This window comes from Falco punctatus, assembly GCF_963210335.1.
Source record: "Falco punctatus genome assembly, contig: scaffold_290, whole genome shotgun sequence".
NCBI lineage: Eukaryota > Metazoa > Chordata > Aves > Falconiformes > Falconidae > Falco > Falco punctatus.
The window spans coordinates 1-23,961 of record NW_027660275.1 but is presented as its reverse complement, the minus strand read 5'-3'; the positions used below and the strand labels follow the sequence as shown (position 1 = coordinate 23,961).

At 52.6% G+C, this 23,961-nt stretch overlaps 2 protein-coding genes and 3 long non-coding RNA genes across 7 annotated transcripts; 2 read left to right on the top strand and 3 right to left on the bottom strand.

The window, feature by feature from the left end:
• Window positions 1-1,103: 1,103 nt before the first annotated feature.
• On the bottom strand, window positions 1,104-2,288 carry LOC308057298. The gene is made up of 3 exons (XR_013925204.1): window positions 1,645-2,288; window positions 1,382-1,602; window positions 1,104-1,340 (listed from the first exon to the last, which is right to left on the bottom strand). It is a non-coding gene; the product is annotated as an uncharacterized lncRNA (long non-coding RNA).
• Window positions 2,289-3,614: 1,326 nt separating this feature from the next.
• LOC308057301 lies at window positions 3,615-7,929 on the top strand. 2 transcript variants are annotated; one of them, XR_013925205.1, is made up of 3 exons: window positions 3,615-3,673; window positions 4,413-4,475; window positions 5,544-7,929. It is a non-coding gene; the product is annotated as an uncharacterized lncRNA (long non-coding RNA). The 2 variants fall into 2 exon arrangements; XR_013925206.1 differs by lacking the exon at window positions 3,615-3,673 and adding an exon at window positions 3,773-3,883.
• On the bottom strand, window positions 7,132-17,275 carry CDC42EP2 (CDC42 effector protein 2). Of its 2 annotated transcripts, XM_080411437.1 has the most exons (5): window positions 16,745-17,275; window positions 13,835-16,097; window positions 10,263-12,877; window positions 7,983-8,787; window positions 7,132-7,828 (listed from the first exon to the last, which is right to left on the bottom strand). In XM_080411437.1, the coding sequence occupies exon 4, from the start codon at window positions 8,697-8,699 to the stop codon at window positions 7,995-7,997; it is 705 nt and encodes a 234-aa protein (XP_080267563.1). In that variant the 5' UTR covers window positions 8,700-8,787; window positions 10,263-12,877; window positions 13,835-16,097; window positions 16,745-17,275; the 3' UTR covers window positions 7,132-7,828; window positions 7,983-7,994. The 2 variants fall into 2 exon arrangements, with proteins under 2 accessions (XP_080267563.1, XP_080267564.1); XM_080411438.1 differs by lacking the exon at window positions 10,263-12,877 and having other exon boundaries at window positions 14,090-16,097.
• A 143-nt stretch (window positions 17,276-17,418) lies between these two features.
• On the bottom strand, window positions 17,419-21,499 carry POLA2 (DNA polymerase alpha 2, accessory subunit). The gene is made up of 5 exons (XM_080411439.1): window positions 21,393-21,499; window positions 19,769-19,875; window positions 19,407-19,466; window positions 18,897-19,023; window positions 17,419-17,657 (listed from the first exon to the last, which is right to left on the bottom strand). Exons 2-5 carry the CDS (start codon window positions 19,789-19,791, stop codon window positions 17,511-17,513), a joined length of 357 nt encoding a protein of 118 aa, XP_080267565.1. The 5' UTR covers window positions 19,792-19,875; window positions 21,393-21,499; the 3' UTR covers window positions 17,419-17,510.
• LOC308057302 lies at window positions 17,761-18,885 on the top strand. Its single transcript, XR_013925207.1, has 3 exons — window positions 17,761-17,854; window positions 18,317-18,705; window positions 18,738-18,885. It is a non-coding gene; the product is annotated as an uncharacterized lncRNA (long non-coding RNA).
• Window positions 21,500-23,961: the final 2,462 nt, after the last annotated feature.

Genomic DNA, 23,961 nt, shown 5'->3' with positions numbered 1-23,961 from the left:
TTAACGCTCCCGGCGGTAATTTAGTGCCTTCTGGGGCGTCGAGGAAGTCGTCAGAGCAACTTCCAGGAATCTCGGCACGTCAGCAGGTCGCTGTGGAAATTTCCGAAAAAGTCAATTTTGATTTTTTCCCCCTCTCCCGTTTTGCTGGCGGGCAAAAAAAAAATTAATAGGCGCCTGAAATTAATAAAATTAATTGGTGTGATGGAGGGGGGTGAGGCAAGGTTGCTGCTTGAGCCTCGTAATTAACTCTCAGCTCGTCAGAGGGGGACCCCAGCACCCATTAACGAACCCCAGCTCGTTAGGGGGGACCCCAGTTTGTCAAAGGGGACCCCAAAGCATCTTAATTAACTCTCAGCTCGTTAGGGGGGACCCCAAAGCCTCTTAATGAACCTCCAGCTCATCAGAGGGGAACCCCAAAGCCTCTTAATGAACCCAGCTCGTTAGGGGGGACCCCAAAGCCTCTTAATGAACCCAGCTCGTTAGGGGGGACCCCAAAGCCTCTTAATTAACTCTCAGCTCGTTAGGGGGGACCCCAAAGCCTCTTAATGAACCCCAGCTCATTAGGGAGGGCCCCAAAGCCTATTAATTAACTCTCAGCTCATCAGAGGGGACCCCAAAGCCTCTTAATTAACTCTCAGCTCGTTAGGGGGGACCCCAAAGCCTCTTAACGAACCCCAGCTCATTAGGGGGGACCCCAAAGCCTCTTAATTAACTCTCAGCTCATCAGAGGGGGACCCCAAAGCCTCTTAATGAACCCAGCTCATTAGGGGGGACCCCAAAGCCTCTTAATGAAACCCCAGCTCATTAGCGGGGACCCCAGTTTGTCAAAGGAGACCCCAAAGCATCTTAATTAACTCTCAGCTCGTTAGGGGGGACCCCAAAGCCTCTTAATGAACCCCAGCTCATTAGGGAGGGCCCCAAAGCCTATTAATTAACTCTCAGCTCATCAGAGGGGACCCCAAAGCCTCTTAATTAACTCTCAGCTCGTTAGGGGGGACCCCAAAGCCTCTTAATTAACTCTCAGCTCCTCAGAGGGGAACCAAAGCCTCTTAATGAACCCAGCTCATTAGGGGGGACCCCAAAGCCTCTTAACAAACCCCAACTCATTAGGGGGGACCCCAAAGCCTCTTAATGAACCCCAGCTCGTTAGGGGGGACCCCAAAGCCTATTAATTAACTCTCAGCTCATCAGAGGGGACCCCAAAGCCTCTTAATGAACCCCAGCTCATTAGGGGGGACCCCAAAGCCTCCTAATTAACTCTCAGCTCATCAGAGGGGACCCCAAAGCCTCTTAATGAACCCCAGCTCGTTAGGGGGGACCCCAAAGCCTCTTAATTAACTCTCAGCTCGTTAGGGGGGGACCCCAAAGCCTCTTAATGAACCTCAGCTCATCAGAGGGGACCCCAAAGCCTCTTAATTAACTCTCAGCTCATCAGAGGGGACCCCAAAGCCTCTTAATTAACTCTCAGCTCGTTAGGGGGGACCCCAAAGCCTCTTAACGAGCCCAGCTCATTAGAGGAGACCCCAGTTTGTCAGAGGAGACCCCAAAGCCTCTTAATTAACTCTCAGCTCGTTAGGGGGGACCCCAAAGCCTCTTAATTAACTCTCAGCTCATTAGGGGGGACCCCAAAGCCTCTTAATGAACCTTCAGCTCATCAGAGGGGACCCCAAAGCCTCTTAACGAACCCCAGCTCGTTAGGGGGGACCCCAAAGCCTCTTAATGAACCCAGCTCATTAGGGGGGACCCCAAAGCCTCTTAATTAACTCTCAGCTCATCAGAGGGGACCCCAAAGCCTCTTAATTAACTCTCAGCTCGTTAGGGGGGACCCCAAAGCCTCTTAACGAGCCCAGCTCATTAGAGGAGACCCCAGTTTGTCAGAGGAGACCCCAAAGCCTCTTAATTAACTCTCAGCTCGTTAGGGGGGACCCCAAAGCCTCTTAATTAACTCTCAGCTCATTAGGGGGGACCCCAAAGCCTCTTAATGAACCTTCAGCTCATCAGAGGGGACCCCAAAGCCTCTTAACGAACCCCAGCTCGTTAGGGGGGACCCCAAAGCCTCTTAATGAACCCAGCTCATTAGGGGGGACCCCAAAGCCTCTTAATTAACTCTCAGCTCATCAGAGGGGACCCCAAAGCCTCTTAATTAACCCCCAGCTCGCTAGGGGGGCCCCCAACGCCCCTTAACGAACCCCAGCTCGTTAGAGGGGACCCTCCTGCCCCCCCCCTTGCTAGAGCAGGGTGGGCAGCGGGGGGCTCTATACCTTCCCAAGGGTATATATACACACCCCCCCCCCAATTAGGGCTGTATAGGGGGTGCCCCCCTATAGGGGGCTATATGTGGGGACCCCCCCGGGGGTCTATAGGGCCCTTATAGGGAGAAGCTCCATCCCAAGGGCTCTATAGGTTCCCCTCGTAAGGGCATATAGAGGAGACCCAACCCCCCCCCCCTCCCAGGACCCTATAGGGGCATAAAGCAGGGACCCCCCCCTCCCCCACAGAGACATAGGGGGGGCCGTATGGGGCCATATAGCGGGGGTGCCTCATGTATAGGGACGCCCAAACTGGGATATATAGGGGGGACACCCACACTGGGTGTCCTATAGAGCCCCCCTCAAGGGGATATATGGGGGGGGGGAGGGGCACCCCTGGTTTCTATACGACCCCTCCCCAGGATGATCCAGGGGGTGATCCCCACACAGGCCTCCTTCCAAGCGCCTTGGGGAGGTTCAGGATCTACAAGATCCTCTCTACAGCGATCTACAGCGATCACTCCCCCTCACACCCCGGCCCCTACAGGACCCCCTCACAAGGCCAGACATTGAGCCCCCCCCCCCCCCCCGCTCCGGATTCTATAGGCCCCCCGCTCAGGGTGAACCCCCCCCGGGGGGTCTATAACCCCTTTATAACACCACGCGACGGGGTCTCCCCCCCCGCCCCCCCAGAACGACACAGGCAGCTCCTACACGCCCCCCCCAGCAAAGTTCTCCATGAACAATGAACCCCCCCCCCCCCCTCACGCACTTGGTTCCGCCCGCCGGAGACAGGCGGGGAGGGGGAACCCCGCTTTCCCGCGCTGGGCCGGACCGCACCATTCCCCGCCGCGGGGGGGTGGGGTGGGGGGGGAAAGGGGGACACGGCGCACTCACAGCTTCACCACATTCTGTACCACCGCCGCCATCTTGCCTCCGCCGCCGGGGCGCCGCGCCGCGCACTGCGCATGCGCGCAGGGCGGGGTGGGGGGAGGGGGGGCGGGGCCGCGTTGCGCAGGCGCCCTGCTCCGCCCCCGCCCCGCCTGGCCCGGCCCCGCCCCGCCGCGGCGCGCGGGAAAGGCGGGAAAGTCTGAGGGGAGGCGGCGGCAGCGTGAGGGGAGGGAGTGGCGGGGGGAGCTATGGAGGGCTGAGGGTGCTATGAAGGGTGCTGAGGGGGATGGAGGGTGCTATGGAGGGCTGAGGGTGCTATGGAGGGCTGAGGGGGGGTGGAGGGTGCTGAGGGGAATGAAGGGTGCTGAGGAGGATGGAGGGTGCTGTGGAAGATGAAGGGTGCTATGGAGCATGGTGAGGATGATGGAGGGTGCTGAGGAGGACGAAGGGTGGCAGGGAAGATGGGAGGTGCGATGGAAGGTGGCAGGGAGGATGGAGGGTGCTGTGGAAGATGAAGGGTGCTATGGAGCATGGTGAGGATGATGGAGGGTGCTGAGGAGGACGAAGGGTGGCAGGGAAGATGGGAGGTGCGATGGAAGGTGGCAGGGAGGATGGAGGGTGTCGAGGAGGACAGGGTGCTGAGGAGGACGTAGGGTGCCATGGAGGGTGCAGCATGCTGAGGAAGATGAAGATTGGCAGGGAGGATGGATGGTGTTGAGGATGGAGGACGCTGAGGATGAAGGGTGGTAGGGAGGGTGGTAGGGAGGAGGACTGAGGGTGCTGAGGAGGACGGAGGGTGGCAGGGAGGGAGAGTGGGGGGCAAAATGGAGGCGGGAGGTGGACGTGGAAGAGCACAGACCTGGCAGGAAGGACCAGGGGTAGGGATGGGGTGGGGGAGAGTGGGAAAGGGGAGATGGGGGGAAAAGGGGGGGGGGGGAGGGTGTTGGGATGGTGGGGAAGGAAGGAAGGAAGAGTTTGATGGAGTGGGGAGGCCGGAGGATGCCAGGAGGTGGTTGGAAAAGAAGGATGGGGGAGGATGAGGTGATGGATAGGTGGGGTTCAGGTGGGAGCCCTCCCCATCACATCTCAAACCTCCGTAGATTCCCAACGGGTGCTTATGGTTTCAGCGTGTGGTGCTGGCAGAAACCCCGAAAACAACCCCCCCTCCAGCCTCTTTACCCCTAGAAATCCACGTCAAAAATGTACGTTTTTGAGCTCTTTCCCTTTTTATCCAACCCAAATTAACCAGCGATCTCAAAATTCATCCCACAGGGCAGAGCGGCGGACACGCGGTTGCCCCACGGTGAGCACGGTTCGGCAGGCGACAGCTTCCAGGTGGAATCCTCTCTTATTTTCCATCTTGTTTCCACTTTCCTCACTCCCCCACCCCCCCGCTCCTTTTTGCTGGGAAATTAATTATTTTTCTAGTGCTGCCCAAGGTTACGCAGGGCTCTAAACCTTTCTCCCTGCCCTTCCTCCTCCTCTTAATCCCACACTGGCTGTTATTTGCGTGCACGCAGCCGCTTGCTCTTCCTGCCCCGTCAATAAAAATCAACGCTCTTGTCGCCGGTGGTGAAACGGTTGTGACGCTCGGGCTACAGGCGTTGCGGCAGGGTCAGGCGCACCAACCCCGCGGCGGGGGTGGAGGTTGGGGGGGGGGGGGGGTGTCGAATGCCAAACGTTGGCGTAGGCGTTCACCGAGTTTATCGTGTCGTTAATCCGCTGCCCGGAAATCTTGGGGATAACGAAGAAGTTGGGGGATAATTAAGACTGCGAACAACCGCCTCAGCCTGTAACACCCCCCCCCCCCCCCCAAACCGTCCACCTGTGGACACCTGTTGCCCCCTGCCGGAATTAATTAAGCCCCTCGTTAATTTATTTTGCTGTAAATCCCTGAAAAAGTGAGGGGGAAAGAGGTTGTTTGGCACGTGCTGGCTGAGTCAGAGCAGGGAACGGCGTTTCTGCCCGAGTGACTCACGCTTCTTAGAACAGGGTAGAAAAAAAAAAAACCAACCACCCCAGGGTTTAGCAACAGCTTTTTGCATAAATCAGCAATTTAATGAGTGATTAATTAGGGACAGAATGGGGCAGGGGGCTGTAGGAAGCCCCCATCTTGTAGAGAAACCCCGGGGCAAGGGGAATCCCAAATGATTTTATTGCTAATAGCTAAAAATTAATTAAAGGCGTTATTTTTGTAGCTAAGGAGATGAGAGTATGCCTGGAAAAACGGGGGAAAAAATTAAAATCGGGATAATTTCCCGGGGGTGATATCAAGTATAGCCTGAGGAGCAGCATTGGCGGGCAGAGGGGAGGACGGAGGTGTCTTGCAGACAAGAAGCATCACCTTTTCATAGCAGAAAACTGCCCAAAATCCAGCAAATTAAAGTGCCTTTTTCTATTTAGCCCCTCGTAAGAGCAGCTCTCGGATCTCAGAGCCGAGCCGTCGGCGTGGGATTCCATCCCTGGAGCAGAGCAGGATGACGAGGGGACGGATGGATGCGCTTGGACGCCGCCGGGAGCTGTCCAGAGCGAGCAAGGTGCCCAATTAAAGCCATTAACACCCCAAATCCGTCCCCTGGCTTGTTACAAGTAGAAGGAGCAAAAAAAAAAGCGGAGAAAAAGGGATTTTGGCCGTTACCTCAGCGGCGTTATTTTGAAATAACCAGATCCGGCAGCGGTTGTTTCATAATTGCTGACGATAATTAGGCAGAGGTGGGGGGCAAACTCCATCATCATCATCCCCAGCTCACTTTAATTCACTAATTAAGGTGAAATCCATGATAACAAGCGCCTCTGTGTTGTCACAACCCACCTCGCTCCACAGCAAGATGTTGGGCCGCAAAAAATAAACACCAAAATGCTCTGAAAACCACCCAAATTATCCATTCCAGGATTTTGGGGCTTTTTCCTTCAAATTGTTTGCCCAGTCGCTGCGGCGCTTCGGGGAGAAAAGAGGGGAGTGGGCACCTGCACCGCATCTCCCACCAAAATAGGCCGTCACCGGGGTAAATTAGTTGCGAACGATGCTTTAAAACACCCCTGCCCCGTTGCTGGAATTATTTCTGGGAAGAAAAAAAAAAAATCCTAAAATAAATTGAAAAATCCTAAACTAAGTAAAAAAATCCTAAAAATAAATAAAAAATAAACCACCGCCACGTGGATGGGCGTCGTTCGGAGGAGGCGCTGGCAGTCTGGACCAGGTAAGGGTTGAACAGCAGCAAATGAAATAGAAATTGAACCCAGCCTGGGCCGAGCTCAATTAACCTCGTTTTCTTAATTACGTGGCAGGCTGAAGGCTTGAAAAACGGGTTTAACCCCCAATTTTTGGTGTTCCTACCAAAAAAGTGTTTCTGTCTTGGGGTGAGAGTGCCCCGGTGGATGCAAGAGCAAGCAGGAGCCAGGACAGACTGTGGGGAGCTACGAGCTCGTTAATCTAATGACTCGTTAAAGATACCTGTAAGAAACAGCCATCAACGATGTCAAGAAATAACACGGTCAGCCTCTGGCAAGCCAGGAAAATTCAGCGTGTTCTTCCAGAGGTGCCTTAATTCCTCACTACGGGGAGGGGACATGACTCCCAGCCTCATTCGGGGCTAAAACTACCAGAAACGGTTAAAAATGATGCAGTTAATTAACGACGGCATCTAGGAAACGAGGTCCCGCTTGCTTTTACACCCTCACCGAGTCTGACAGGCTTCGGAGATTGGGAAAGAGAAGCAAAGCCCTCGCAGCCGGGCACGGAGGACTCGTCACCCCGATGTCAGCACAATTGCCGTTTCCAGCGATTTTATTTATTACTGTTATTATTTTTTTAAAAAAAAAAGCAGAAGGGATTCGCATTCCTTTCTGCGTGCTGAAGCGCTTCACCCCCTCCTTCCTCCGTCCGGCCAAACAATCCGCGATTGATGGTGACGGCGTCTTTCGGGAGGATGAATTTCACCCCATCGTGCCGGAATTTGGCCAGGCGGTCGCTCACCCTTCACTCAGCACATTTTCTTTTTTTTTTTTTTTTGGGGGGGTGGGGTGTGTTTTGTTATTTCTTACCTTAAAACCCCAAGCTCCGGCCATGGATTTAGTTGCTAAAATACAGCCTGAGAAGGTTTTTTTTTTTTTTTAGCTTCTCCGTGGAGAGCTTTTAGAGACATTAGAGTTGTTAAAGCCCAACGGAGCCTTTAGCCACGTCACTGCCAGATTTACCGATTTTGAGGATACAAAGGCGAAGGCTGACGTTTGGCATCACCTTGATGTTCAGGCGGTCGGCAGGCAGCGAGCGTCACGCCTTCGCCTCAACCGAGCGCAAACCCCAGCCCCTCTTCAAGCCAAAAAAAACCCCTCAAACCAACCCTGAAACCCCCAAAATCCTCCTGACTGAGACATTTGGGAACTCAACCATCGCCGTTTCATCCCATCCGGTACAACAAACGCTTCTAGCGGCGCGGCGGATTATTTCTACCGGTCGGCGCGGTGTTACGGTTCAATGCGTCGCTAAAGGTGAAGTAGGTACAGGCAAGCCGCGATACAACCGGGCAGCGAGTGCCGCCTGTTTTCATCTTGGCTTCGTAGGGTGGTTTGTTGGGTTGGTTTTTTTTTTTTTTTTTCCCCTTCCTCCCCACAGCGAGGGAACAGCCGTAGGTCTGCAAGGAGCGGCACCGAGGAGAAACGCTCACGTCCCGTTCGCACGACGGGCTCTGCGAGAGGAAACAACACATCGCCGTCAGCACACCGGGTGGGGGAGGTGCGTGGAGTCAAACCTCATGAGTTCCAGCTGTGATTTTTGGAAACCACCACCCCCCCACACCCCGCCAAAAAAATTGATAATAATCCGTTTCTCGGCGTCTTTACCTCGAGTCGCCTTCACGTCAAGATTTCCTGCCTGCCCGAATCCTGTATAGATCCACCCACTCCCTCCGCTTGGTGCTTCTCCATCACTTGCAGGACGTCCTCCAAAATGGACGGCCCCAAATCCACGTGGAGGGAGAGGAGGGAGCCGGCGTGGGAGAGGAAGGCCGGCTCGGCACTACCCTTCTCCTCGGCGAAGCCGTTCGTTGGAGCAGCGAAACGGGAGGCGCAGGGATGCAGCAGCGAGGCGGTGCTCCCACCCTCGCCGTCCTCCTCCCCGCTTGGCACCGCCGGGGCTTTGTCATCGAGGTGCAACCGCGGTGGTTTTGGCGGGGCTTGCGCCGAGGGCAGCATCAGCGCCTGCGGCCCCCCGATGACGGGCAAGGAGATGGCGTTTTTGAGGAGGGGGGATGAAGTCTCCGAGGAGGGCTGCTGGCATCCGGAGATAGTGGCCGTCCTGGAGAACTCGAATGGTGCCGCATCGGGGCTGTCCTTGTCGGAGTCGAAGCTTCCTTCGGTCCTGGGGAGGAGATGAAACTTGCCCTGAAGGAAGGAGATGTCCCCAAACATGTCGCTCTCCCCGCCGCTGCCGATGTGGATCGTGTGCCTGAAGTCCCCCAAGGGCGGGCTGATCATGTCGGAGGAGAGGATGTCGCGGAGCTTCTCCTTCTTCCCCTTCCTGCTCCCCCTCTTCAGGTAGATCGGCACCTTGGTGGACATCTCGCCCAGGCGCGGAGCTCTTCCACGCCAACTCAAAAGACCGTCGTCTTCCTCGACCTCGGCGATGTGAGCTTTAAAAAAAATGAATCTGCAAATTAAAAAAAAAAAAAAAAAAAAAACTCTTACAAGGAAGTTATAACACGTCGGGTGGAGATCCTCAACCTCAACACGTCCCAGGAAATTAATTCCAGACGTTCTCCGCTCCTCTATCTAAAATTCGTTGGCGGCGTTATCGATAACAAAACAACGGGGGTAATTAAATCCAGGTGCCTCTCCCCAGGATTTGTTTTGAGTGGGAGAAAAACCAGGGTCAGAGCTGGAAATCTAAGAGGATTTGCGTTTTTGTGGGGGGAAGCGGGGTTCAGCGTTAAAGACAGGGAGAGCGCAGCGTCGGGACGCGGCTTTTCTAGCCCCAAAGAGATATTTTTTCCTTTCGGTTCCCTCTCCTCTTGGCCACGCACAACCCAGCCCCACCCAACAACCAGCCCAAATAAAAAATAATAGAGATTAAGGCAGGAGGGGGAAGGAAATGTTTTGTTTTTTTTTTACCCCCACCGTTTTGGTCATATTCATTCAGCTCTGGAGGGTTTATGCATTTGGTTCTAGGCATGACTTTTGACCAGAGGAATAAGGCAAAAATGGGTATTTTACGCAATAATAAATGTCATGCGCAACCTTGGGAAACGCTGCAGTGGGACAGAAAAAGGGATGAAAGAGGGTTTGGGCCACCTGAACATTAATTTTCACAAATCAAGTGGGAAGGGCTGGAGGTTTAGCCTTTATCGCTCATTTTTTGGGGGAAAAAATATTTCAAAATCCCATCGCGCCGTGTTTCTGCGAAACCGTATCTGATCCGCTGTCGACTGCAAATATAAAACAGAATTTATAAGTGATTTAGAGACGGGTTTGTCCACGCGCCGAGCCCCTCCACCGCTAAAACAACCACCCGCCACAGCTTCCAGCCTCTTTGCGCTGTGTGTAATGCACCACCTGGTACAGCCGCACCAGGAAAGCGAGAGCTGATGGTGCAACCGCTGCCAAAACCGCTGCCGAAACCACCGCGGCCGAGCCCTGTGCTTCAACCCCACCCCCAAACCATCGCGGCAAGAGGTCAGGCCCGATTCCCTGGCGGCGGCGTTCCCGTCAGCTGCCACACAACACGAAGCCCAGCTGGGAAACAGCCGCTCCACCTGTGTTTTACAGCCCCAGCAACCATGTCGGGTGCAGTTTGCCCCAGCCGAAACCCGCCCTGGCCGGTGCCAACGAACCAGTGAAACCAGTCCGCGGCCGACGCCGGATGAAGCGAGCCAAACGCCCTCCCCGAGGGCCGGCATTTTAATTGCAGACGGAGCCACGCGCCTGGCGGTGTTCAACGACCGCGTCGGCCAGCAGGTGTTGGCTCTCTGGGATCCCAAGTGCTGGGGTTCCGAGGGTGGCATGATCCCACCGACACCTGGACGGCTGCCAGATCCTCCCGCCCCTTCCCCAAACCACACCCCGCTTGCCGCCCCTGAAATTTATCCTTAAAAATATAAAGGAGGATGGAAAAAATCCCACGCCCACCTTCAACCACCTGACGCGCCATCGTTAGCGTTGGAAAGCGATGCCGAAACCACGTCTGCGCTCTCGTCCCGTCTATGCTGCTCATATTATTCCCCCTTTATTCTTTCTTCCCCACCCCCAACTGCCTCTTCTCGGCACCGACAAACACCGTTCCGTCTCCCCGGTGCTGACAAACACCGTTCCACCTCCCCACCTGTAAACAGAGGCCCACGTACGCGCCGCTACAGCCGGAGCTGCTCCCGAGGTCCCATTCGGTCGACAAGCAGCGCGGGGGGAAGAGGAGGTGGAGCAGCAGCGCAGCACAACAGCTTGAGATGAAGCAGAGATGAGACGGCGGCGATGCCGTCGGTGTCAGGAATGCCGGCACCGGTGAGCTTGTTCCCGGCAGCTCCGGCAAGGGAAAAAAAAAAATATCCTGACGATGCAGAATTTGGCTTCGTTAATCCCCGGCGGATTAAAGCGGGCGGTGTAATGACAGGCGGTGCTCGCGTGAAATACAGGCGCCGTGAGGGCGCCGTGGTGGGGGTGGCGAGAAGATGACGGTGGAGGTGCTGCCGTGCGCGGAGAGACAGGGATTGAGGGAAGCGCTTCTTCGTGGCGATCTGGATTTGGGGAAGCGCTGGTGCTCGCCGGAACGCCGTGGGTGCGGGGCCACAAGCTGCCCGGCTCAGCTCCCCTTGCACTGGCCCGGGGAGTTGCAGACGGTTGTGAGTTAGCCGTGAAAAAGCACTGAAATCCCCCAAAGAGTGGATTTATAGGAAAAAAAGCCTCTCATCCCTCGGAAATATTGGATGTTTCTGGGTTAGGATGTGAGATGATGCTGGTGGGGAGCAACCACCGCCATGAAAAGGATTGTTTCGCCTCCCAGACAGCACCAAAACTTTGCTTCAAGGTCTTCCAGCAGCACCGAAATCGCTCTTCCTCACCCCAACTTCTCCCCACCGCCGTCGCTGCCTCCTCCTCTTCCTCGCTCTGGGCTCCAACCGAAACCCTGCGCCCCAGCGGGCCGGGACAAAGGCTGCCTGTGATCGCCGCTGCGAGCGGGGTGAACGCTGGGAAAGTTCAGGGCTGCGGGTAGCGCCCTTTCCCTTTGTCCTCCGGGAGGAGAAAAAAAAAAAACCCAACTCAAAAAAGGCTTTTTGCTGCCAGCGCAGCCTGAGAAAGGGCCAGCGGGCCGCAAAAACGCAGGGAATACATTTTTTTTTTTTCCTCGCAGAAATCCTTAAAATCCCATTTCCTGGCATTTTCCAGCGCTGGCCACCAAGTAAACCCGCTGAAACGACGTGAGCGTTACCAGCGTGCCCAACCTGCTGCAAAACGGGTGGAAAACACCTTGGAAAGGGAGCAAAACCCAAACCCAAACCCTCGAGAATTTATTTACGCGTGTTTTTAGCAGCCTCCCCCCTGTCGGTGATGAACGTTTCGCCTCCCAATTAACGCCGCGGTTTGGCCAAGGAGGGGTGGCCACTCACCAGGCTGATGCTAATTAGCATGGCATGATGGTAGGTACCGTCACTAAAAACTCATTAAACCCCAAGAATTAACACCCATTTCTTCTTTTTTGCCCCATTTCACCAATTCAGGCTTCGGCACACGAGATTTTGTGGCTTTTCCACCCATTTTTGGCCATTTAGCTTTGGGGTCACAAGTATTTTGCCTCTTTTCAGCCATTTGGGCTTTGCAGCATTAAAATTTTGGTACTTTTTTACTTATTTACAACTTTTTTACCTATTTACAACAATTCAGGCTCCGGTACCCTGAAATTTGTTTCTTTTCCACCAATTTATGCTGCACTATGTAAAAATTTGTTTCTTTTTCTGCCCGTTTTCAGCAATTTTGGCTTCAGGACATGAAGAAATTGTTTCCTTTCTGCCCCTTTTCAGCGTTTTATGCTTTGCTACATAAAAAAATTTATTTATTTTAGCTCATTTTCAGCAATATATGCTTCGTTATGGGAAGACCCGGCACTTCTTCAGCCCCTCGCTTCCTGACAGCGGCTTTTCCCACCCTGGCGCCTCCGCAAATTATTTTATCAAGATCCTGCAAAACCAGCGATGAAGCGATGGAGGCTTTAACCCCTTCTCCCGCTCAAAGACGCAGAAACAACGAAGCCAGTTCCTTCCCCCTCGCCTTTTTTTTACCTCTTTTTGCCGCTTCTGTGGGTGCCCAGAGAAAATCCTCATCTAAAAATCGGCACCTGGGAGGAGTTTTTGCACCTTGTACCTGCCACGCTGGGATATTTGCGTGGGACATGAACAGTAGCCCCCTCTCCCCAGCATCCCAGAGCTGGAGGAGTGGCATCAGGGACCTTTCCGGATCCAAATTACAGCTTTTTAATTATTTTTTAGAGAATGGGGATGTTTCAGAGCGATGCCGAAAGCCTTTGGCGGACGCATGGGGACGGTGCCGCCATCTGCAAGGAAAGATTTAGCCCAGAGCATCGCGGTGAAAGCTGGAATCGGTTTAAAAGAGGGAATTTGTTCCTCGCCCTGGCACTGAATCCAGATCAGCAAGAGGTGCTGGCGACGGCTCCATGCCGAGGGACACCATGGGACGGTGGTGCCGGCTCTAACCCCTGCGTCATCAAACGCTGCCTTTTTATTTTTCCCCTAGGACTGGGAAAACACCCATATCAGGGAAAGATTTTTCACTGAGACGGAAAACCCAAGGAGGAAACATCTGAGGAAATGCCAACGCACAGTCGGAAAACGCGGCGGCTCCACTGTAGCCAAACCCCTCCCGAGCCTCAGTTTCCCCAGCTGCGCCGCAGTGCCAAAACGAAGCCCAGAAGTGGAGGGCAGGAAACAAAAAGAAAAAAAAAAAAAAGTTTTTTTTCCTTAAACCCAGGAAAAAAAAAAAAAAAACAGGAAAAACAACTTTTTAGGGCGGGTCCTCCGAGAGTGCTGGGAGATTTCTGGGAATTCCCAGGCAGGGACCTTGGCCTTGGGGGTGGGATGAGGGCACAGGTCGCTCCTCACTCCCAGCGGCGGGGTCGGAGTCCGCCCCAGCTACGCCAACAACTCCTTGGAATATGGATTTAAAAGAAAAAGAAAAAAATCATAATCATCCATGAATTTCTTTTGGGACTGACAAATTCTCCTAAAAAAAAAATTATATATATATATATATAAAAATATCCCGGCGGAGGATCCGGCCTCCCCCAAAGCACGCCGGCTATTTTGGGGATCTGGTGGCTAATTTAAGCCGGGAGCCGTCGGAAACCTCACAGCTGGGGGCTAAAATTAAGAGGTGGCTGCAGCAAACAGGGGAAGGGGGGGGCACAGGGGAAGGGATCGAAGGGATCTCGTGTTTTTCTTAGGGGGGGGGGAAAAAGGAGGAAATCACACACACACCCCCCTTGAAACTGGGGGTTGGGGATGTGACAGGGACACAAAACCGTCCGTAATTGCATGAAAAAGAACCGCCCCCCCCCCACTGGTCCTCAGCATCCCCACGCTGGGAAGAGGCCGAATCATTCCCCACCAGCTCCCAAATTTACCGCCGTTGTGTCCCACCCCCACCATACCCCACCACGACCACCCTACAGCGGCGCCGGTGACCCGGAATCTCACCGGAAAACAAAACCGGGGGGGGGGAGTGGTGCTTGATATCGCCGCGTCGTCTTCCCGGTGTGGCGGCTGAGCCAGAGCCAAGCGCGGCCGTTCCCTTCCTCCCAGCGCTGGAGCGTCGTGCCGCCGGCTCCCAGCCAACGTGCAGGCCCCACCCCGGCACGGGGCCTTGCTTCCCCCTTCCCGGGGGGCTCCTTTTTTCCTCCTTTTTTCCTCCTTTTTTTTCCCCCGGAACACGGAACGGCGACGGCTTCTCACCAGGATGAAAGAGCCTGGATGGTTTTGCTTTTCCCACGGCAGCCGGGAACGCGGCCAGGCCTGGGTTTTGCCGCTCTGCCACAGCAGTGAAGCTCCTGGTTAGGGGAAAAAAAAAAAAAAAAAAAATCCCTGGGGAAATAAAAATAAAGCTGGAAAAATTCCTGCCAGCTCCGGAGCGAAGTGGGGGGATTCCCTATGGAGCGCCGGAGCCCACCAAAACCCAACCCTTGGCCAACTCAACGCCGGAGTCTCCGCTGGTTTAAATCCTGAATTAGCCTCGTCCTCAAGGATCATCTAATTAAGAAGCAAACGAGATGCTGCCTGCTTCGGTCCCCGGTGTGTTTGAGTCAACCCCCCCCCTCCGCCGTGGCGACCGCTTGCGTGTCTGAACCCGGCGGGATTCTGAGCGGAATGAGGCCAGTGGGGAGCAGCCAGGCGGAAAAGGGGGGGAAAGGGGGTGTGTGTGTGCTTCCTGCAGCAGGTGGGGAAATGAAAAAGGCTGGAAAGTGAAAAAAAATCAGAGGGGGAAACGAGCTGGAAAGTGAAAAAATCAGGATAAAAAAGCTGGAAACTGAAAAATCAAGATAAAACAGCTGGATGCTGAAAAAATCGCGATAAAAAGCTGGAAACTGTAAAAAAAAAACAGGATAAAAACAAACTGGAGAGTGAAAAAAAACGATAAAAATGCTGGAAAATGAAAAAAAAAAAAAAAACAGGATAAAAAAGCTGGACACTGCAAAAAAACCAGGAAATAAAAAGCTGGAAAGTGAAAAAAACCAGGATAAAACAAGCTGGAAACTGAAAAAATCAGGATAAAAAAGCTGAAAAGTGAAAAAAACCAGGGTAAAACAAGCTGGAAAGTGACAAAATCAGGATAAAAAAAAAAGGTGGAAACTGAAAAAGAGCAGGAGAAAAAGCTGGAAACAGAAAAAAACAGGGTAAAAATGCTGGAAACTAAAAAAAGGCAGGGAAAAAACCTGGAAACTGGAAAAATCAGGATAAAAAAGCTAGAAACGGAAAAATCAGGAAGAAAAGTTGGAAACAAAAAGAGAAGGAAAAAAGCTGGAAACTGGAAAAATTGGGAAAAAAGCTAGAAACTGAAAAAAAATCAGGATAAAAACAATCTGGAAACTGAAAAAAATCAGGATAAAAAAGCTGGAAGCTGAAAAAAATCAGGGGGGAAAAAGCTGGAAGCTGAAAAAATCAGGGGAAAAAAGCTGGAAACTAAAAAAAGAGCAGGAAAAGAAGCTGGAAACTGGAAAAAAGCAGGAACCCCCCAGCTTTTACCCAGGCTGGGAAAACCCAGTGTTTTATTTGGGGTGAAAAGTGCTAAAATCATCGAAAGCCCCGAGAGGCCGAGACGCAACAGCCAGAGCCCACGGGCGCTGCCCCTTCGCTTCGTGCCAATATTTGGGGAGAAAACGGAGATTTTCCGGCAAATCTGAAGTCGCAGCCAGAAATCCAAGGGGATCACTTCCCCCCCCCCCCCCCCCCCCCCATTTTCCCCCCAAAACGTGCCCCAACGCCCACGCGGGGTTGGAAGGGCAAGAGGCGATAAACGCCGCTCTGGAGGGAGCCTGTAATAAGGGCAGGCAGGTAATTAAGTGGCAAATTAATGAAGGGAGACGCGGCTCAGCACCAGGGCTGTTTTCCAGCCTCCCAACGCCTGGAACTGCCCCGCGGCGGCGAGTTGCAACACTCGAGTCCCTTTTTTCCCATCGGATTTATCATTTTTCCAGCAAAAAAAATCTCCATTTCCTCCCTTTTTTTCCACGGCGGGAAGTTGCAACACTCGATTCCCTTTTTTCCCCGTCGGATTTACCTTTTTCCCGGCAAAAAAAATCGGTTTCCCCCTTTTTTTTTCCACGGCGGGAAGTTGCAACACTCACTTCCCTTTTTTCCCCATCGGATTTACCTTTTTCCCGGCAAAAAAAATCGATTTCCCCCTTTTTTTTTCCATGGCGGGAAGTTGCAACACTCAATTCCCTTTTTTCCCCATCGGATTTACCTTTTTTCCGGCAAAAAACCATCATTTCCCCCCCTTTTTTTCCATGGTAGGAAGTTAAAACACTCAAGTCCCTTTTTTCTTACCATATTTACCTTTTTTCCAGCAAAAAATTTTCCCCCCTTTTTTTCCACAGCGGGAAGTTACAGCACTCAGTTCCCTTTTCTTTCATCAGATTCACCTTTTTCCCCAGCAAAAAAACCCTTTTTCTCCCTTTTTTTTCCGCTCCCATCCCCCCAGCGTGAAGCTACAAAACCCAATTCCCTTTTTTCTCATCAGATTTAACTTTTTCCCTGAAAAAAAAACACTTTTCCCCCCCTTTTTTCCACGGCGGGAAGTTACAACACTTAAGTCCCATTTTCCCCATTGGATTTACATTTTTTCTAGCAAAAAACCTTCTTTTTCCACCTTTTTTTCCACGGTGCGAAGTTAAAAACTCAATTCCCTTTTCTCACATTGGATTTGCCTTTTTTCCAGCAAAAAAAAACCCATTTTCCTCCTTTTTTTCCACACCGGGAAGTTACAACACTTAAGTCCCATTTTTCCCATCAGATTTACCTTTTTTCCGGCAAAAAACCTGCTTTTTCCCCCTTTTTTCCATGTCGGGAAGTTGCAACACTCAAGTCTCTTTTTTTCCCCATCAGATTTACCTTTTTTCCAGCAAAAAAACTCCTTCTCCCCCCTTTTTTCCATGGTGGGAAGTTGCAACACTCAAATCCCTTTTTTCTCATCAGATTTACCTTTTTTCCAGCAAAAAAAAAATCCTTTTTCCCCCTTTTTTTCCATGTCAGGAAGTTACAAAACACCATTTCCTTTTCTCACATCGGATTTACCTTTTTTATGGCAAAAACCCTTTTTCCCCCTTTTTTTCCACGTCAGGAAGTTACAACACTCGAGTCCCTTTTTTCCCATCAGATTTACCTTTTTTCTGGCAAAAAAACCTTTTTCCCCCTTTTTTTTCCACTCCCCTCCCCCCAGCATGAAGCTACAACTCTCAATTCCCTTTTTTCACATCAGATTTACCTTTTTCCTGGCAAAACCCCCCACCTTTTTCCCCACCCCCCACCATCACAGCGGAACAAACACCAGCAGCCAAGCGGGATGGGGGGGATGACTATTAATTAATCTGTTAATTTTCAGCTTCCTCGCCACAAATTTGAGGCAAAAAATGGAGGAAATAGTTTCAAACCCAACCCTGACGCTGTTTTTTGGTGTTTTTTTTTTTCACCAGGCGCTGCAGCAAAGGCACAGCCTCCCCCCGGCCACCTGAAAATTAATTAATTAGGCGCGTGCGGACAAACACAACTGGGTTTGGGTGTTGTTGTTTTTGGTTTTTTTTAACCAAAATTCCAAGTGTATTTGAACACCCGCTCGGTTTCCGTGAAGCGGTTCCGGTGGAGGAAACGTCTCGACGCTTTAGATTTTGACGACTTGAGCGGCCACACACGGGCTCTTCCGCTCGCCCTCGGTGTCCTCGCGCTGTATGTACAGGCGGCCGTAGGTCCCCCCAACCTGGCCCTTCGTCAGCCGCCCCGGGTTGATGCAGACGCAGCCCAGCACGTCCTGCGGGGGTACGAGAGCGACGGTCACAGAGGTGAGGGCCGGCGGCTGCGGCTACAGCCGACCCAGGCACCAGCAGCCACCCAGCTACAACCGATCCAGGTGCCGACAGCTGCCCGGCTACAGCCACCCAGTTACAGCCGATCCAGATGCCAACAACCACCTGGGTACAGCCGATCCAGGCACCTACAGCCACCCGGGTACAGCAAATCCAGGCACCTACAGCTGATCCAGGCACTGACAGCCACCTGGCTACAACCACTAGGCTACAGCTGATCCAGGCGCTTACAGCCACCCAGCTACAGCCAATCCAGGCACCGACAGCCACCTGGCTACAACCACTAGGCTACAGCTGATCCAGGCACCGACAGCCACCTGGCTACAACCACTAGGCTACAGCTGATCCAGGCACTGACAGCCACCTGGCTACAACCACTAGGCTACAGCTGATCCAGGCACCGACAGCCACCTGGCTACAACCACTAGGCTACAGCCGATCCAGGCACTGACAGCCACCTGGCTACAACCACTAGGCTACAGCTGATCCAGGCGCCTACAGCCACCCGGCTACAGCCGATCCAGGCACTGACAGCCACCTGGCTACAACCACTAGGCTACAGCTGATCCAGGCACCTACAGCCACCCAGCTACAGCTGATCCAGCTACAGCCGATCCAGGCACTGACAGCCACCTGGGTACAGCCAATCCAGCTACAGCCACCCGGCTACAGCCGATCCAAGCACTGACAGCCACCTGGCTACAGCCAATCCAGCTACAGTTGATCCTGGCACCGACAGCCACCCGGGTACAGCTAACCTGGATGCCAACCGCTATCCGGCTACAGCCAATCCAGGCCTCGACAACCACCTGGCTACAGCCGATCCAGGCACCTACAGCCTCCAGGCTACAGCCGATCCAGATGCTGACAGTTGATCCGGGTGCCAACAACCGCCTGGCTACAGCTGATCCAGGTGCCAACAACCATCCAGCTACAGCCAATCCAGGCACCAACAGTCACCTGGCTACAGCCACCCAGCTACAGCCGATCAGGGCACCAACAGCCACCCAGCTACAGCCCCCCAGGCACCAACAGCCACCCGGCTACAGCTGATCGGGACACCGAGAGCTACACCCCCCCAAGCTACAGCCGCTCCCATCACGCTGTACACCAGGTTTTACCCAACCACATCAAAACCGGGGGTGTGTGCGGGGGTGTTTCAGCCGGGGCTCACACCACCTGACCTTCACGAAGTACCGCAGTTCCGAGGGGGTGACAAGGACATCCGGCGTGACAGGTAACGAGGCGTAGCTGTAGAAGCTCTCGTAGTCAACGTTCAGCTCCTCCGAGGGGGGGTACAATGGGTAGTAACTGCCGGCGACGGGGGAAGAAGAGGTTACCGCAGCCAGGAACAACCACTGTTGCCTGTCGCGACAAGCCTCGGACCAAAGCGGCCGATCGTTTTGGGGTTAAAACCGGTCGTTTCTGCTGCTTGTGCGTGGCCCCAGGTACCCGCTACCTCCGAGGGCAGCTGGGGAAGCCCGACACGCGCCGGTCCAGAGGACTCACAGCGCTAAAACCCTCTGAATCCTGTTTTGAAAAGGTTCTGGAACCCCCAAAAGACATATTTTGAGATTAAAAAAATACGACTTTAAAGGGGAAGGCGGTGAAGAACGGTACAACTTTTCCCTTAATTGGGGAAAAAAAAAAAAGCTCTTTTTGAGTTCGAGCGGGTGTTTGCACCGAGCCCTCACCTCCGTTGCGTCAGGATGTGCTTGAGGATCCGTGTGAGCCTGTCCGACATCCCAGCGGAGCTGCGAGAGAAAACACACTGAAGCGGCGACGGAAAGGCAGGAAAAAGGGAAAAAAAACCCCAAAACTCACAGGCTGTGCTGACTAATTAGGCACACAGCCTAATTAACAACCCGGCAGCCACTCCGGTGGGCACCGAGGGATGAAACAAGGTGCTGGAGGCAACAACCACAGGGAAAAACCCTCCCGGAGATGAGGCTTCCTGCGGCGATCCCATGGATTCAGGGCTGGATCCGGCCGCCGGCGGGAGATCCCTGCGGGAGATCCCTGCTCCGACGCCTTCCCGGATCCCGGCAGCACCCACCTGCTGATCTCCTCGGCGCCCATGTGGAAGAGCAGGTCGGTGGAGGTCAGGCCGAAAACGACGCCATCGATGTCCAGGGTGCAGGGCTCCGGCACAAAGTGCACACGCTGGCGGGGACAGGGGGGCACTGTGGGGGGGCTGCACCACTGCCGATACCGCCGGCGCCAAAACAGCCCCAAAATGCTCCAAAGCTGCCCAAAATGCCGTGTTCACACTGGGATTTCCTCAAATACCCCAGACCTGCCTTAACACACCCCAAACCTGCCCTAAAACATGCCAAAATGCCCCAAAGCTGCCCCAAAAATGCCCCAAAGCCGCCCAAAAATGCCCCAAAGCCGCCCAAAAATGCCCCAAAGCCGCCCAAAAATGCCCCAGTCACGCTGGACTTTCCTCACGTACCCCAGATCTGTCCTAAAACCACCCAAACCTGCCCTAAAACCAGGCAAACCTGCCCTAAAAAAACCCAAAACGCCCCAAAGCCACCCAAAAATGCCCCAAAATGCCATGTTCACGCGCAGTTTCCTCAAATACCCCAGATCTGTCCTAAAACACACCTAACCTGACCTAAAACACCCCAAAATGCCCCAAAGCCGCCCAAAAATGCCGTGTTCACGCTGGGATTTCCTCAAATACCGCATATCTGCCTTAAAATGCCCCAGAAATGCCCCAAAGATGCCCCAAAATGCTCCAGTCATGGTGGGCTTTCTTCAAATACCCTAGATCTGCCCTAAAACCACCCAAACCTGCCCTAAAACACCCCAAAATGCCCCAAAGACACCCAAAATGCCATGGTCCCGCTGGGATTTCCTAAAATGCCCCAAATCTGCCCTAAAACCACCCAAACCTGCCCTAAAACACCCCAAAATGCCCCAGGCCTTCCTCAAATGCCCCAAATCTGCCCCCAGATGCCCCAAAGCTGCCCCCAAATGCCCCAGTCATGCTGGGATTTCCTCAAATACCCCAAACCCGCCCTAAAACCACCCAAACCTGCCCTAAAACACACCAAAATGCCCCAAAGCCACCCAAAAATGCTGCAGTCACGCTGGGCTTTCCTCAAATGCCCCAAACCTGCCCTAAACCACCCCAAATCTGCTGCCAAACACCCCAGTTCTGCCCCAAAGTTGCCCCAAAATGCCCCAGTCATGGTGGGCTTTCCTCAAATATCCCAGATCTTCCCTAAAACCACCCAAACCTGCCCTAAAACACCCCAAAATGCCCCAAAGCCACCCAAAATGCTGTGTTCACGCTGGGCTTTCTTCAAATACCCCAAATCTGCCCTTAAAACACCCCTAAATGCCCCAGGCCCTCCTCAAATGCCCCAGATCTGCCCTAAATCTGCCCCAAAATGCCCCAAATCTTCCCCAAAACACCCCAAAGCCCCCCAGGACTGCTGTGCTCACGCTGGGCTTTCCTCACATACCCCAGATCTTCTGGGTGGAAAAAAAAGGTTAGGAAAAAAAAAAAAAAAAACCACAAAAATAAAAAAAAGGGGGAATTTCAGCCTAAAACTGGGGGAGGGTGGCTGGAAATGGAGCGTTAATTGGTGGTTTTGGGGTAAAAAAAAAAAAAAAAATTAAAATAAAATAAAAAACTGGGGTTGCGGAGAGGGGGGAGGGGTCGGTACCGGTTTGTCGTCCTTGGGCAGGTCGGGGTAGAGGAATGGCGGCTGCGGGTAGATGAAGTCGTGGTGGGCATCCCGCAGCGAGGGGACGAAGACGAGCTGGGAGCCGGCGCTGCCGGAAAAAAGAGGGAAAAATGGGAAATTCAGGGATGAAGATAAATCAAAAATCGGCGCTGCTGGAAAAAACGGGAGATTAAGGGACAAAGATGAGCCAAGAGCCGGTGCTGTCGGAAAAAAGAAGGAAAAAACGGGAGATTAAAGATGAAGACGAGCCTGAGAGCCAGTGCTGTCGGAAAAAAGAGGGAAAAATGGTAGATTAAGGGACAAAGACAACCTGAGAGCTGGTGCTGTCGGAAAAAACAGGGGAAAATGGTAGATTAAGGGATGAAGATAAGCCAAAAATTGGAGCTGCTGGAAAAAACAGGGAAAAAACGGGAGATTAAGGGACAAAGACGAGCCTGAGAGCCGGCGGTGTCGGAAAAAAGAAGGAAAAATGGGAGATTAAAGATGAAGACGAGCCTGAGAGCTGGTGCTGTCGGAAAAAAGAGGGAAAAATGGGAGATTAAGGGATGAAGATAAGCCAAAAATTGGAGCTGCTGGAAAAAACAGGGAAAAAATGGGAGATTAAGGGACAAAGATGAGCCTGAGAGCCGGCACAACCGGAAAAAAAAGAGGAAAAAACGAGAGATGAAAGATGAAGATGAGCCTGAGAGCTGGTGCTGTCGGAAAAAACAGGGAAAAATGGGAAATTAAGGGATGAAGATAAAACTAAAATTGGCGCTGCCGGAAAAAACAAGAGAAAAACCGGGAGATTAAGGGACAAAGATGAGCCAAGAGCCGGCGCTGGTGGAAAAAAGAGGGAAAAAATGGGAGATTAAAGACGAAGATGAGCCTGAGAGCTGGCGCTGTCGGAAAAATGGGGGAAAGAAACAGGAGATTAAAGACGAAAACAGGCTTGGAGAGCCAGTGCCATTGGAAAAAAGAGGAAAAATGGGAGATTAAGGGACGAGGATGAGCCAAGAATTGGCACTGCCAGAAAAAACAGGGAAAAAATGGGAGATTAAAGGTGAAGACGAGCCTGAGAGCTGGTGCTTTCGGAAAAAAGAGGGAAAAATGGTAGATTCAGGGATGAAGATAAACCAAAAATTGGAGCTGCTGGAAAAAACAGGGAAAAACCAGGAGATTAAGGGATGAAGACAAGCCAAGAGCCAGCGCTGGTGGAAAAAAGGGGAAAAATGGGAAATTAAAGATGAAGACGAGTCTGAGAGCTGGCGCTGCTGGAAAAATGGGGAAAAATGGGAGATTAAGGGATGAAAATAAACCAAAAGTTGGAGCTGCCGGAAAAAACAAGGGAAAAATGGGAGATTAAGGGACAAAGACGAGCCTGAGAGCTGCACTGCCAGAAAAAAGAGGAAAAAATGGGAGATCAAAGATAAAGACGAGCCAAAAGTTGGCGCTGCTGGAAAAAACAGGGAAAAAACAGGAGATTACGGGACAAAGATGAGCCAAAAGTCGGTGGTGTCGGAAAAAGGAGGGAAAAAACGGGAGATTAAAGAGAAAGACGAGCCTGAGAGCTGGTGCTGCTGGAAAAATGGGAGATTAAAGATGAAAACAAGCTTGAGAGCTGGTGCCATCGGAAAAAACAGGGAAAAAACGGGAGATTAAGGGACAAAGATGAGTCAAAAATTGGAGCTGCCAGAAAAAACAGGGAAAAAACGGGAGATTAAGGGACAAAGATGAGTCAAAAACTGGAGCTGCCAGAAAAAACAGGAAAAAACAGGGGATTAAAGATGAAGACGAGCCTGAGAGCCGGTAAAAAGAGGGGAAAATGGGAAATTAAAGGATGAAGATAAGCCAAAAAATCAGCACTGCTGGAAAAAACGGAAAAAATGGGAGATTAAGGGACAAAGCCAAGCCTGAGAGCCGGTGGTGTCGGAAAAAAGAGGGAAAAATGGGAGATTTAGGGATGAAGATAAGCCAAAAATTGGAGCTGGTGGAAAAAAACAGGGAAAAAATGGGAGATTAAAGGATAAAGAGAAGCCAAGAGCCGGCGCTGTCGGAAAATCCATGGAAAACCGGGCGATTAATTCCCAGGTGGAGCCGAGCCACGTCCCCACACGGCCCGTCCGGGGGCATCCCGGGTAGCAAGAAGCCCCCAAATCTCCCCAAAATCTCCCCAAATCCCCCCAAATCTGGGGTTTGTTGACAGCGAGAGGACAAGGGCGGCGCATCCCGGTCCCTGCCGGCGGGAAGGGACAGAAAAGAACGGGGGAAAAAAAAAAAAAAAAAGCAACGAACCGACAAAAATCGCCAAGCGGTTCCCGGTTCGTTTTTCCTCGGATTTATTATTATTTTATAGGAAAAAAAAAAAACCCAAAAAACGTTAGAAATGCAGCCAGCCGCATGCGCCCCGCCACCCGAAGCCGTTTCGCCGCCCGTGATGAGATTTTCAACCAAAATCTCCCGATTTTCCCCCATCCGCTGCCTGTTTCTGCCGCGGGAATGGGCCAGAACCCCCCCAGTGCGGAGCCCGTTTTGGGGTAAAAAGTGGAATTTTTCAGCAAAAGCAGGA

Bases quoted from the DNA above. Each gene is read 5' to 3' on its own strand.
- CDC42EP2 (XM_080411437.1), bottom strand. From the start codon at position 8,699: ATGTCCACCAAGGTGCCGATCTACCTGAAGAGGGGGAGCAGGAAGGGG.
- POLA2 (XM_080411439.1), bottom strand. From the start codon at position 19,791: ATGGGCGCCGAGGAGATCAGCAG. The intron at 19,024-19,406 runs GTGAGGGCTCGG...CGTCGCCGGCAG, and splicing joins CACATCCTGACGCAACGGAG to TTACTACCCATTGTACCCCC. The intron at 17,658-18,896 runs GTCAGGTGGTGT...GTACCCCCGCAG, and splicing joins AACTGCGGTACTTCGTGAAG to GACGTGCTGGGCTGCGTCTG.